The sequence below is a fragment of the Cucumis sativus genome, unplaced genomic scaffold (genome assembly GCF_000004075.3).
Source record: "Cucumis sativus cultivar 9930 unplaced genomic scaffold, Cucumber_9930_V3 scaffold72, whole genome shotgun sequence".
NCBI classification, from domain to species: domain Eukaryota; kingdom Viridiplantae; phylum Streptophyta; class Magnoliopsida; order Cucurbitales; family Cucurbitaceae; genus Cucumis; species Cucumis sativus.
Genome location: NW_022279564.1, coordinates 164,493 through 178,488, shown reverse-complemented (window position 1 = coordinate 178,488; position 13,996 = coordinate 164,493). Strand labels below are relative to the sequence as shown.

At 34.1% G+C, this 13,996-nt stretch overlaps 1 protein-coding gene and 1 pseudogene across 1 annotated transcript; both read right to left on the bottom strand.

Annotated features, from left to right (window-relative positions):
- Positions 1–297: 297 nt before the first annotated feature.
- LOC116401674 (probable acyl-[acyl-carrier-protein]--UDP-N-acetylglucosamine O-acyltransferase, mitochondrial) lies at positions 298–6,100 on the bottom strand. The gene is given in 12 exon segments (XM_031889881.1): positions 298–719; positions 1,903–2,022; positions 2,094–2,180; positions 2,290–2,362; positions 2,364–2,392; positions 3,075–3,158; positions 3,255–3,371; positions 3,474–3,566; positions 4,437–4,545; positions 4,646–4,770; positions 5,656–5,753; positions 5,857–6,100. Coding segments are annotated over 11 exon segments (1,167 nt in total). The 5' UTR covers positions 6,089–6,100; the 3' UTR covers positions 298–719.
- A 1,773-nt stretch (positions 6,101–7,873) lies between these two features.
- LOC116406193 lies at positions 7,874–12,508 on the bottom strand (annotated as a pseudogene).
- Positions 12,509–13,996: the final 1,488 nt, after the last annotated feature.

Genomic DNA, 13,996 nt, shown 5'->3' with positions numbered 1-13,996 from the left:
AGAAGAATCCAAGCAATATAATTGCAATGCAATTGAACAAAAAAAAATACATTTTTATTTCTAGATTTTGTTTCCATCTGAAGTGCTACAATTATACCTTTGGGATATGAAATTTGTTTTAATTGAGTGTCTTGTTTCAAAATTTTGAACTTTTAACCGTAAACAATTATGGAGTGAAATTTTAATAGGAATAAAAATAGCGAAAATAGATGAAAATTTTGAATGGGACATATTGGAGGAAGGGGTGAAACAATGAGAAATAACGAGTTATGAAATATAAAGTTGTGAACTCCTAGATCAGTGAAAGGAGTTGATAAGGTATAAAATTAATATTTTTTAGTGGTAGGACTCACTAACTACTTGAACAAGGGACTTTTCAAACTACTTGAATCAAACAATATTCTAAAAGTGCATGTCATAACATCTAAGTACCAAATTCAAACATATGTTAAAAAGTAAAATTATAACACTACCAAACTCAAAATTTAAGAGCTAAATGTGTAACATGTTGAAACCTAGGACAAACTAGGCTTGTAGGTAGACACGGAATTAGGTTTTTTCTTTTCATTTTTAAACTTCTTTTTTGTTAAAAAACAAAGTTCAAAGTCAGAGGCTGTGTTAGCTTTGAAAGATTGTTTTAGATTACCTAAAAGAAAACCTTAGGTTGGTCAAGCTAAAGAGTTCCTTTCCTTTTAATTTCCATGTTTCAAGGTGCTGACCTGCAAATTCAAAAGATAAAATTTAGAAATCAGAGAGATGGAAAATAAAAGAAAAAACAAACAAACAAACAAACAAACAAACAAGAGTTAAGAAGAACATTCACATTCTTTTGTTGTTGTGGTAATTACCTAGAAATTATCCACAGTATCTCCAGATTTTGTATTCTCATCAGAAGATTCATATGCAACTTCTTCTAAAGGGAATATATAAAGAGAATATACCATCTGTTTATAATGTAGAATTAGAATAGTCAAATCTGTTTGGTTGAATGGTTTTTTTTTTTTTTCCTTTTTTCTCTTCTTCAGAGTTGATTGGATTTAAATGAGAAAGTTGGTCCAAAATGAAGAATTGTATTTATACAATTGAATTTCAAAGTACGATTTCTTGTCTAAAATTAAATTCAAGGGGTTTTCTTTGACTTCATTCAAGTTTTGATAGAAAAAAATAAAGGTAGAGATGAAGAGGCACAAAGAGAGAAGGTGAGGGAAACACATAACTCAAAACTTTGAGAGTGTTTACTATTGAAGTTTGTACATTTATTAAAGAACTCTATCTTTCCTTCTTTCTTTTTCCCTCCTCATGTTTCATAACTCCACACAAACTTCCTAACTCAACTAAGCACCCCAAACAACCATTAAATAGTCGTAGGAAAAACTAAAGGTTCCCTCATTACACACTTGGATTCACCCATACAAGAACTTATATATGTGTGTGTGTGTGTATGATAACTTTTTAGATGGTTAGAGTATAGGCTTGTTTGAAATTACTTTTTAGATGCTTAGAAAGTCACTGACCTTAACGATCTTACAAATGTCATACAACTCTTGAATACTCCACCAATCAACAGTATCTGGTGGAGACAATAATAATCAGGCAGCAACTATTAGAGCAAAATTGTACAAACTACGACACCAGAAGAGAAAACTAACATCTATAACAAGTGAAAGTATTTTTTTCCCGAGAGCTTGAGCTCCGACGCGCCCTGATTCATTTTTACAAAGTGAAACTTTGAAACCAATGCTTGATAATCAGAAGATTAATTGCATGATTAGGATCAAATCGTCTATAGATCAAACGGTCTAGATTGTTGCCTCTATATTCAGGAACAAGGTGTAGAATAATTTGCAAGATGCTCAGGAAGGGAAAATAGCTTTTTTATTAGACAGGTGAGCACATACTTACTTAAGAGCTACTCCATAGTCTGAATTTGCATATGCCCCGACGATTTTGTTCAAATGATGCACGAATTGACTGAATCATGGAACGAACTGAAGATATGTGAGCCAATTTTTCATGCTGTTCCTGCAAAAATGAAACGAACTTTAGGTTGTATGTCTGTATGAGACTGAGGGGTCGAATTTGATATGCAATACCACTTCGTTGAGACGTTCTTCCAACCCTTCAGAATTTGCATCAGTAGACATGAATATCTTCCTGTATGCAGATCTCAAGCCAATGATCTGGATCCTTGAACAAAATATATGGTAAGCCCTTCCATATATAAATATATATTATTAAATTATGCAAGTAATTTGCAAATCATCATAATGAAATTGCACAAATTGCAACCTCTTCCACTGTGAATCCATTGCGCCGAAGTCCCTCTAGATTTAACCCACGTAGTTCTGGTCTTTCTCCCCCACCATCATATATTTGGGACATCTTGTGAAACCTAAGACATGTAATATTATTAAATGAAATTGCGTTTGTATATAAGAAACTGCTTTATTATGTATTGTTCTTTACAAATAGTTTCAAATGTTCAAGTAAAGAACCAAACAAATTAGTTTGCTTTGGGATCAGCATGCAAGGCACATTGCTTCAGAGATATTGCATAATTATAGTTTTCTCCTTTCTGACAGGATCATGTGTCAGTCCAAAGTTGAGCAATGTTGAAGCACGGACACTTCAGTTTTACCAACATGTCCATGTTCAATAAGTGTCGAATAGTTGTCGGACAAGTATCGAAAACTTGTTAGTGCAATAGACGTATTAGATATCAGTTGTACTTTATCAAATAGGTCCAACATTTTTTAGACATGCATTGAGTACTTATTAAGTAAAAACAAAATAGACACGAAGATGTTAAAAATAATAAATTGCGATAGTGAGATATATCAAACGAATCTCTTAAGCACATAAATGCATTGACTGTGAATTTAATTATCTTATATCGTAATGATATATATTTTAAACAATCTATATTTTCACAATTCATGTCCTTGTTCTGTCCGTGTTTTATATATTTAAAAAAATGATGTGCTGATGTTTGTACTTTATCATATCTGTGCTTATTAAGTTCCAAACAAAATAATCAGTGCATATTGACAAACACAAATGAAAAATGGTAATACCATTGAACCCGCAGCAACAAATGAGAAAGAACCAACATGACAGAATTGATGAACAGCAGTGGTGCCTCCTGTGTGAACATAGTCCTACAAGGAGAGCACTTAAATTAACATAATGTCAAATATAGCTTTAACAACACTAGATGTTACTTTATGCAAGATAATGATTAAAGGACGTCTAACCTCCACCACAACGTGGCCGGCTAAAAGAGTATTATTTGCAAAAATATTGTTGTTACCAATCTTGCAATCATGAGCAATATGACAGGAACCCATTATGAGATTGTTATCACCAATAGCCTGATTTCACATTCCAGGATTAAAAAGTAACTTCTATGGCCATGAAACAGATTCTAACAATCAAAGAATATTTAAAGTTTCTTTAGGCCAAGCTCATCTTACTGTCACATCACTGGACTTCGAAGATCGGTGGACTGATGAGTGCTCTCTTATGTCATTGTTATCTCCAATATCAAGAAAACATTCATCCCCTGGCTAAATCATGGGAAATAATGTCATTTTAGAACAACTATCCTCCTTCACAATAGTCACCATGGATTCTAACAACAATATATAAGCTAAACCAGTAACATTGATCATAACCACAGGAATGCATATATGTGTTACCGATAACATTAAAATTAAAGCAATCAAGTCAACTGATCCGTTAACACCCATTCATGAGCAGAAAAGCAGAAATAGATCTCAATTTTTAAAAAAAAAAATATTGAAGAGCAATCTTCAGGATAACAATGATATAACATGAAGGAATACGCTACAGGCCCTAAGAAGTACTTGTGGTAAAAAAACTATAGGCACGAGAAGAAAATCTGAACAAAAAGTTAGTTAGCATTGTCTTAATCACCTGTTGCAAAGAAGAAAATGGAAAGACAGTGTGGAGTATGTAAAACAAACAACAGATCAGAAGGTTGAGAAATGCAGAATATAAAGAATGTTTATCATAGAACCATCTGCACTCTCTCTCTAGTTCAGCTAAGCATTGGATAAATGTCAGGTCCACCCAATTCTAGCATTGATCATTATTTGCATTCACTTTCAGCTTCCAAAACATTATTTTATCAATCATTATACAAGGCAAGTACCACATAACATGATCGATAAGGCAGCTAAATACTAAAATGAAAAATCTACTAGGAAGTTAACTCACTTGTCAGCAGCATAATTCCTTTGACTCTATCTTATTTTATCAAATTTACTTTTTTAAGGAACAAAAATGTAACGCATGAGTTTCAGAAAAAAATCATAATAACAATATGCTAAATGAATAAAATTAAGAAAGAATAAGGAGATTTGAATCTATCCAACTGAGCATTCTGAAAATGTACGTAAAATTGAAATATTTACCTTATATTTCATGTCTTGACATCTAATGCCAACCACTGCATGGTGACCTATTTTGTTATTACACCCAATGACTGTCCGACCAGGAATGTCCTCGCCAACTATAGCGCCACTGCCTGACCATATTTTGTAGTGTAAACACAATAAGATAAGTTGTGTAATTCACCCTAAGCATCACAAAAGAAAACATGTCTAGTAAAACTAAAACTCACGTCATCAAGACACATCGATCCCCTAATTCTGTACACCCAAAAATGTGGCTCCCAGGATACAATTGGCAACCATTTCCCAGCTTTGCAAAGGCTCCCACAGTACAAAATGGACCAATATACCCATCCTGCAACATAAGGAAGAACAATTAATTGAGTTATTTACAAACTAGTAGCAAGAATGAAAACCCATCATTAAATTCACTACTTGACAACTAAGTAATAAGTCCCTTAACTCCTAAGTTCTAACAAGGCCATCCATTTATATTAATATAATTTACAAGCCCTATTAATATTGATCTTTTATTCATTGGAGTGTAAATATACTATATTCCCTGGCCTATACACCATCAATATTTTACTAAATTGTTTCACGACAGCAATATATCATTTATATTTAAGAATTATGATGTATATAACACAAGTACTGCATAACACACTATGGTTAAAATTAACACTATGCACAAAATTCGCTCTTGTTATTATGCATTTTTTATTCTTACATAATTTTCATGAGATATACTTTTAAAATATGTAAAAGTAATGCATCTTCAAATTTTTAAGAAAAAATGAGAATATTTATGCAATTTTGAAGTGATTATTTATTTTCATGGATAATTATGATAAATCTATACTAAATATAAACGCGTAATGAAGCATAAAATGTTACAAAAACACCATTAGATTCTCAGCCCAAAGGTAGTGAATATCCAGTCGAGTCGACATTCATGTGACTGAATCCTCCCAATGCATTCAAAAGATACAACACATACCGCAGTTAAGGAAAATGTTCACATGAACAGTCCAACGAAAGTGACATTCGGTAATTAATAACTAATGAACCACAATTTAGCACTAATAAGAGACACAAGTGCGGAGAGAATGAGAGATTAGCAAAATCCTGAAACACTCAAACACTAGACCAGATCCTCAACTAAAGAGAACAAATTAGAATCAGAATACGATAAAAGTCATTGCAGAAGAAAAAATGGATAAATAAATAGATAACTAACCTCGCCAATGACAGCATTTGGATGTACGACAGCAGTTGGATGGATGAGCGTAGAGCTTCTTCCAACTGTAGTTTCCGATGTTGCGTCTCCCGAAATGACTGCGACATAGAAAAAGAAAAGCTACAAGCTACAAGCTCGATACAAAGCAAAAGAGATGAAGAGAAGGGAGAGGGAAAGTTAGAGAGTTTAAGAGATACGAACAAGTTGAGGAGCGATAGAAGTGATTGAGGGAGCAAAATGAGCGGCGAGGTTTGAATAACGAATGCATCGGCGGGAAATTGAGAGAGACGGAGGGAGTATTGAGTCCTCTCTGACGCAGAAACGGTCGCCGGAGACTCAACGAAGAGAGCGTTGGATTGTAACCTATGTCCGATACATTGGTTCGTAAGATCAACGTCAACAAAAATCTTTCTCCCCATAAAATATTTCGCATTTGGTACCCAATAAAAAGTTTTATTAATTCTACTGTGCTTTTGTTAAATAAAAAACTAATTAAATTCTATTCTATTTTGGTTCTTAAAAGTAAAAAAATATGTTTAAATTTAGGAAAACTTTCAAACACTTTACTTTTTCAAACAATTTATTTTCTAAATTAAACACTCGACTTAAACACAGACCTAAGAGTTAGACTTTAGTTCATAAGCTTTTTAAAATATAAATGTTTTGATTAGATTTTTAGACAATGAACTCAACAACACAAAATAGACTATCTTTAGAGGATAACTACCTTGAAAATTTTTCTAAACCAACACATCTGATAGTCTTGCACATAAGAAGGTATGCTCAACTCAACAGCATGCAACTAACCTATCTATCTACAATCGAGTTTTCGATATGATTACAAAAAGAAAAACTAACACGTTCAAAGTTTTGAGCTAATAGTTAAAAGAATTAACAAAATCAATGGTAAGTACTAATAAGTTTAAGTTTTGATTGGACCATGAGCATACAAGCACGAAGAATATCCATAAGTGTAAAATCGAATTCATGCGCATGACCCTTAAAAACTTTATTCGAATGATATAGAAAAATGTGTTTAAGCCCTCACACTTTGGAGAACTCCCACGTTGAAAGAATCACTCTAATCAAGCATCCACATTCACCATCCCTGCATTAGGGGAGGAACCAATAGCTATGATTGACATGACTCCACGGGGCTATCCATTAGCAACACAGGCCCAATCAAACAACCTCATTAATACCATCAAACATGTTTGGCTTGTGAGCAGTTCAATTCATTTTTGTATTTTCAAATGAACCATAGAATCATAGTGCCATGCCTGACCTTGTCCTCTTGATAACACACTCAACGACCCATCTCACACCTCACATAACTAATACTTGCCAGCAATCTACCGATCCATGTTTTGTTGAATGGTCGACCTTAACAAATAAGGCATTTTGTACAATTTAATCCTTAAACTTTTAAAAAGTTTGTTGATCCTACTATTTAGATTTTACTAACTCATTAACAAAATGGTAAAGTGATTTGTACTTTTAGATGACTAGATTACTAAATAAGTTAGTTATGACAAGATTAATTCACAATTTCAATTGTGAAAAAAGTGGCATGACCTACTCAAAAGTTATTTTTCGTATATTTTGGTTATTTATAGTTTTGACTCGTTGGTTGTTTGCATTTTATTTCACATATATCTTGCTCCACATCTAAAACCTTATAAGGTTATCCGGATTTCTCTTTAAAAAAAATTAACAAAATCAACCATAGATCGTACAAGAAGCATTTTTTTTTTTTAAAGATCATGAATTAAATTAAACATTTTTTTCAAAGTTCCAAAACATTTTAAAAATCGCAGCAATTTAAACTTGTAATTTTTTTAATTTGTAGCTATTAAAGTTTCCTTGATTAAAAAATAACAATTTAGACTTAACCTTTTAATTTTTCATTTGTTATTTTTTTTAAAAAAAAAATCTCTTATAATTTTGTTTTAGAGTTCAACAATTAACAGTCAGAAATATAAAAATTAAATCATCAACCTATGAAAAAGTAATTAAATTTTTAATGCAGAAATTGGCTCTTTTAGTTTTAATACACTTTTACTCTTCTAGCTCTATACCAATTCCCTAATAACTATACCATATAAATTTATCATCAACCAATATTAACATTGATCAATAATAATGAATTGTTTGAAAATTGTTATAAAAACTTGGACTAAATTGAAATTAAAAATTAAAAACAAATGAAAAGAAAACCTTTCCATGAAGACCAAGACATATATATATTCAACCTAATTTAACATATCATACAATATCATACAAGTAACTTTATTTGGAACTATCCCAAGCCAAATCTTGACATTTTTATGGTTACAGAAGAACAGTTTGATCCCCTTATTTACATTACAACCAAATCCATTAACTAAAGCTATAATCACTAAAATGATGAAATTAATAAAAAGAAAAAAGAAAAACTGCTTTCTGCAAAGTGGAATTCCTTTTATCACCCTCTCAGAAGACAAATTGGTCTTTACTCCAACATCCCTCTTCAGCCATGTTAGTGTTGATTCCAGACCATATATATACCGTTACAACTCTGCAAAATTTTCCAACATGGCCTCCTATATGGCTGCTGCTTTACAGAACGATGTCGCCCTCCAACACCCGAAGCACCTACAACAAGTGTAATGCCATCGAGGCGTCGTTAAAGGATAGAAAAAACACTTTGAGAATGCATTGCAACTCAAGGATGAATTGAAGTTTAGCTTTAAGAGTGATTGTGTATCGGTGTTTGTTTTGTTTTGGTTGTGCTTGTGCTTGTGGAATGAAATATCATATAGTTACCTGAGACATACGCGGTCTTACATACGGATCACGCTTTATGCACAAGGAAGCGCATTGCAGCATGCGGTGAACTTCCTCGTCTGAATAACAGTTCCTCAAACATGGATCAACTAGTTCAGAGATTGCATTTTTTCTCAACAGGTTTCGTGCCTGATCCCAACATGAAATGCAAAGAAAATCAATCGGAAATCACGAATTTGAATCAGAAAAGGAAAGGAACTTGAATAATTTGGCATTGAGGTAAGGCAAGTAAGTTGTAGTCCTATGGTTTTACTAACTTAGCCACTTCTGAGACTGACTTACCCATTCAGTGAGGCATTGCTGGCCCTTGGGACGATTTAAATCAATTGCTTTGCGTCCAGTCACAAGTTCCAGCAAGACAACGCCAAATGAGTATGTATCGGCTTTCTCTGTGATTTGGCCACTCTGTGCATACTCAGGAGCCAGGTAGCTAAGCAACCACAAGTAGTTGCAATTTAATTTTTGGATTGCTAGTTTGTATAATGAAAAAGAAAGAAATAACATGATTGAAATGGTTACCCAAATCTCCCAAGGATTCTGGTTTCTACTGCTAGGTCACCATCCGGTTGCCACCTTGCCAGCCCAAAATCTCCAACCTACGACTCAAAAGCAAATTTTCACATCAGCCCAAAAATACACAATTCCGAAATGTTCTCATTTGACAGTTAGTCAATGTTTGTGCATCAATATGGGTTGTTCGGAAGGAAACGAACAGAAAATCTTATGTTAATACAAAAATGTGAATGCATCCTTAGAGTAAATGGCATTTTCTCCATTTCCTTTTTGGCTGTGACACTGACAAGTAAGAATTTTGGGAAGCCGGAAATTGAAAACCTCATAATCAATGCTTAACTTGATAAATCTCCATGAAAATTCTGATTCTCTTACATCAAATCACATACAACACAGCTAAGGATTAATGAAAAGAGAGAGCATTGACTCACTAGTGGCTCAAAATCATGAGTAAGGAGGATATTGTTTGGACGGATATCACGATGCACAATACAGCCCACTCTACATTCTTCGTGAAGGTATCTCAATCCTCGAGCAGCCCCGACTGCAATTTTCTGGCGTGCCGACCATTGCAATGGTTCACGATTTCTTCCTGCAAAGATTGGACATGGCAGAGTTAATATGACTGGGCATAGGTCATCAAACCAAAGCTGAAGCTACATGATTTACTACAAGAGGGAAGCAATCAAGTAAACAAAGACGCCATGAACTTCGAAAAGATGATTTACTAATAAAGACGCTAAAACTGACATTATTTGGGCTCCCTATGTGATTTTATGTGTAGTAATGAATCACAGGCTGTTCCATTACAACCATACCAGAAGATATTCTGAAATAGGGTATTACCATAAAGATGGGAATCAAGAGATCCATTGCAAATATATTCATAAACAAGTAACCTTCTTCCACCCTCCACACAAAATCCAATAAGCATCACTACGTTTCGATGTTGGGCACAACTTAAGACCTCAACTTCTGAACAAAATTCTCGATCTCCCTGTGTACTAGCCAGTTTATATTGCTTGACAGCAACAACTTGTCCATCTGATAAGATGCCTCGGTGCACAGACCCAAATCCACCCTCAGCCAAAAAATTTGTTTGTGCAAAGCCACTTGTAGCAACTTCAAGTTCAGCATAAGTGAACCATCTAGGAGGATTCCCAAATGCAGGGGCCTTGTGTTGGCACATAGAACATAGCGGAGGAGGGCCTAGAGGTGCTTTTCTGGACAATGATACCGTGTTCCTTATGTTTCTGCTTGAGCTAATATCAGTACTCCGATGTGCCACATCATGGCTAGGTTCTACAGAAAGAGTAGACATTTTTTTTACCAGACCTTGACGTGTTGGAGCTGGAGGTCTATGATGAGCATTTTGTGATTCTTCCATTGCATGTTGCTGGAATTTACGCCGGGAACTCATAATATCAACCATACAACGCTGGAAATATGAAACTGAGGGAGTTTGCTTTTCACTTTCAGAATCATATTCAGATCCAGACATATTTCTCCCTCTGTCGACAGCTGTTCTGGAATCATTTCTCAAGCTTCCACAAATCCCAGAGAACAAGGACGAACTGCCCACATCCGAGCTCGATATTGATGATGTTCCAATATCAGTGACGGTAAAAGGAGACTCTACGTCAGGAGTACTGTCAGGAGTCACATCAGGAGCTGTAAACATGATCGGTTCATCAAAATAGCTTTTAAGGCACTTCTGAGAAACGTCTAATTCATGTGATGATATCCAAGCTTCTCTAGTGTTCATTTTAGGGATTCCATCAAATTCAAACGAAGAACCTTAGGGTGATATTTCTTCATAAGAACAACATTGCATTGCAGCTCTTCCAAACAGTTTTTCCTTTCATCTTTCAAATTCCTGACCATAATTGTGAAAAACCAAGAGTGAGGAAGTGGGAGACAAAAGAAAAGGGAAAGTAAAGCTTTAAAGTTATAAAACGAAGAATCCAAATGCATCGGCAACTACGTAATATGAAATCATCTCATATGCCTAAATGCACAGAGTTCATATGAATGGATGCCTATAATAGAGACAAATTTTACATTATATCTATTACTTATCCAATATCACCCAGTTTGATTGAGCTTTCTTAGCTTCGGTAGCCACCATACCCCGAACCAAGCCTGAAAGAACTTTGATTCTGACTTTTATCTGCCAAAAAAAATCCCAAAACCTAAGGATTTGTAGACAATAAAGATCAAAGGCCGTAATCACCCTTAGGAGCAAGTTATTGAACAGACCTTCAGTGAGTCATATGCACCATGAAGCTGATGCACCATCTGAGAACATGAATGCACAATGTCATCCTTCCGATCGGAAAAAGTTCCTGAATGAGTTCTCAAATGACCGATTGCACAATCACTGGTAAGTCGAGAAAACCCCCGAACCCACATACCTGTAAAGATAAAATTTCCCGTCAAAACGTTTACATCAGAGGGAAAAAGATTAATTGAAAGGCAGAAAGAACAGAACAGACACAATAGTAGTGAACTTAAATAGTTGAATGTAATAAATTGGTCAACCAAATATTTTGACATTATCATCAGTGGGGTAGTCATTTTGTAAAATTTTCTCAAAAAGTTGCAAATTCCTATCTCATTTTAACTAAAGATCCTCGTGTTTAGGTGATAATCTTTTCTTGAGCATTTGATTCCGAGGAATTCAAAGAGTGATCTAGCTCTTCACAGATTTGAAGTCATTGGCGAGGAAATAGGAAGACATTTAAGAACCCCAAAAGAAACAATTACTATTACTCAAAATAAATGCTGAGACGAACATTTATTTCACAAGCATCTCATCTGGACATCATAAATGCAATCAAAACGTGTATGAAAACTTATATACTCTTTTCCATCATAATGGACCAAGAACTTACACAAAGAATTTAATCCAGTTTGACGTTAACAAGTCGCATAAAAGTAAATGAATCTTACTTGATTGATGAGAAGGGATAACCACAAGGAGCTTAATATGATCTCCTGGTTGAACAACATGCGTCAAAGCCCAAACGAGAGCAGCTTTAGAAACTTCCTTCGAGGTGGCTTTAATTGCGACAACCACCACTTTCCCAGCCACGTCTGGATGTCCTTCCTCCATAAAACCTTCAAAAGCTCTCACAATAACAACAAACCCAGTTCAGTTCCCAACCTTAAGGATCAAACTTCCAAACCCATGTAAGAAATCTCCATAAACTCTTAAAAAATCTCACAATATCCACAAACCCAGTCCAGTTCCCAACCTTAAGGATCAAACTCCGTAAACCCTTCAGAAACTCTCACAATATCCACAAACCCAGTTCAGTTCTCAACCTTAAGGATCAAAATTCCGTAAATCCTTCAGAAACTCTCACAATATCCACAAAACCATGTAAGAAATTTCCATAAACTCTTCAAAAAAAATCTCACAATATCCACAAACCCAGTTCAGTTCCCAACCTCGAGGATCAAATTTCCATAACCATGTCAGAAATCTCCATTAAAAAGAGACCCATCATGAAATGAAAACCCCAAAAAGAAACCGACACTGAATACAGGAAAAAAGAAACAAAAGGGTACACTGTAATCACAATATTGCAGCAATGAGCAGTGAAATCAGCGATGGAAATGTCTCGGAAACCGAGGTGCTTTTGCCTCACCTTGTGAAATGAGGAAGAAAAAGGAAGATTAAAGAAGAAAGTAGAGTGAGTGCGAGCGAGCGAACCCTCCTTTTTTACATGTGAAATTCACGCTGCCCCACAAACTTTAGCAAGTAAAATTGAGCTAATTTTCGACCCATTTGGTTGAACGCACTGTTTTTCAATGCCTTTTGGTTTGGCATTGTAAGAAGCATATTCTCTCTACAGTCTACAAGATTAAGACACAATTACAGAACAAAATTGCCAAATGTTTGGAGTTGGAACAAACAAAACGACACTAAGAAATGGAGAGATTGGCTTAATTAAATGAATACGTAATCAAAACTTATTCATGAATCCAACAGCTAAGTTCCAAATGGCTTTTGATCTCAATGAAATGAGTCAAAAGACGTTGCTTTCATTCTAAGAAATCCAAAAGCTCACAAAGTTTTTGGTATTATTGTCTCTCTTTTTTTCCCTTTCTTTTATCAATCATCCAACCCAAAAACTTAAGTCATATCGTGAAAACCAAATTAATTAAAATTTGAATACATCATTCTTAAACTACTTGGCTTCACGTCATTTTGAATTTTGATATAAATGAATATAAATTTTAATATCATAACATCTCTTGATGCAAAATTTTGGTCTAGAAAAATGCACCCATCTTTTACATCTTCCCATGACAACAAAGATAAAAGATTGTATTTCAAGAGGATTTGATATTATCTCACTGGAATGGAATATAAGTTTTTGCTAACATCAAATCTTATATTATCTCATATCTTGATCAATTCACTCCTCAACGTCGTCAAACAATGAAAGTTGTTGTTTTTCCAAAACTTGCTTCTCTTGTATCATCTTATATCAAGGATGGTTGATTTTTGAGTTTGTTATATCATTCTAGTTCTAAGCCTATTTTTAACCATTTAAAAAATGGCTTGTTTTCTCACATTTTCTTCACAATTATTTTATTTTTAATCTTAATTTAAAAAAACAAAATAATTATTACAAGACAAGCTTAAATTAACTTACTGAAAATTTTCTAATTCTAAATTGAAACAATATTCATAAAAAATGCACCAATTTACAATAAGAAAACTTATGATCTAAGATTTTAGATTAAAAAAAAAAAGGGAAGCAAACATTTTGATAGATAAAGAATAAAACTACCTACCCAAAAACATAAAACTTAACCTAAGAAAATCATCATCATCACCATCAACCATCTCCTACCTAAACCTCAACAAATAAAGGGTCAAATTTCCTACATGATTCAATAAAGTGATCCCTTTAATCTATAGTATCAAATTTTACTATATCTTATAAATATTTTTCATAATTTTTCTCTCTTGCTAATAAACTTGTAT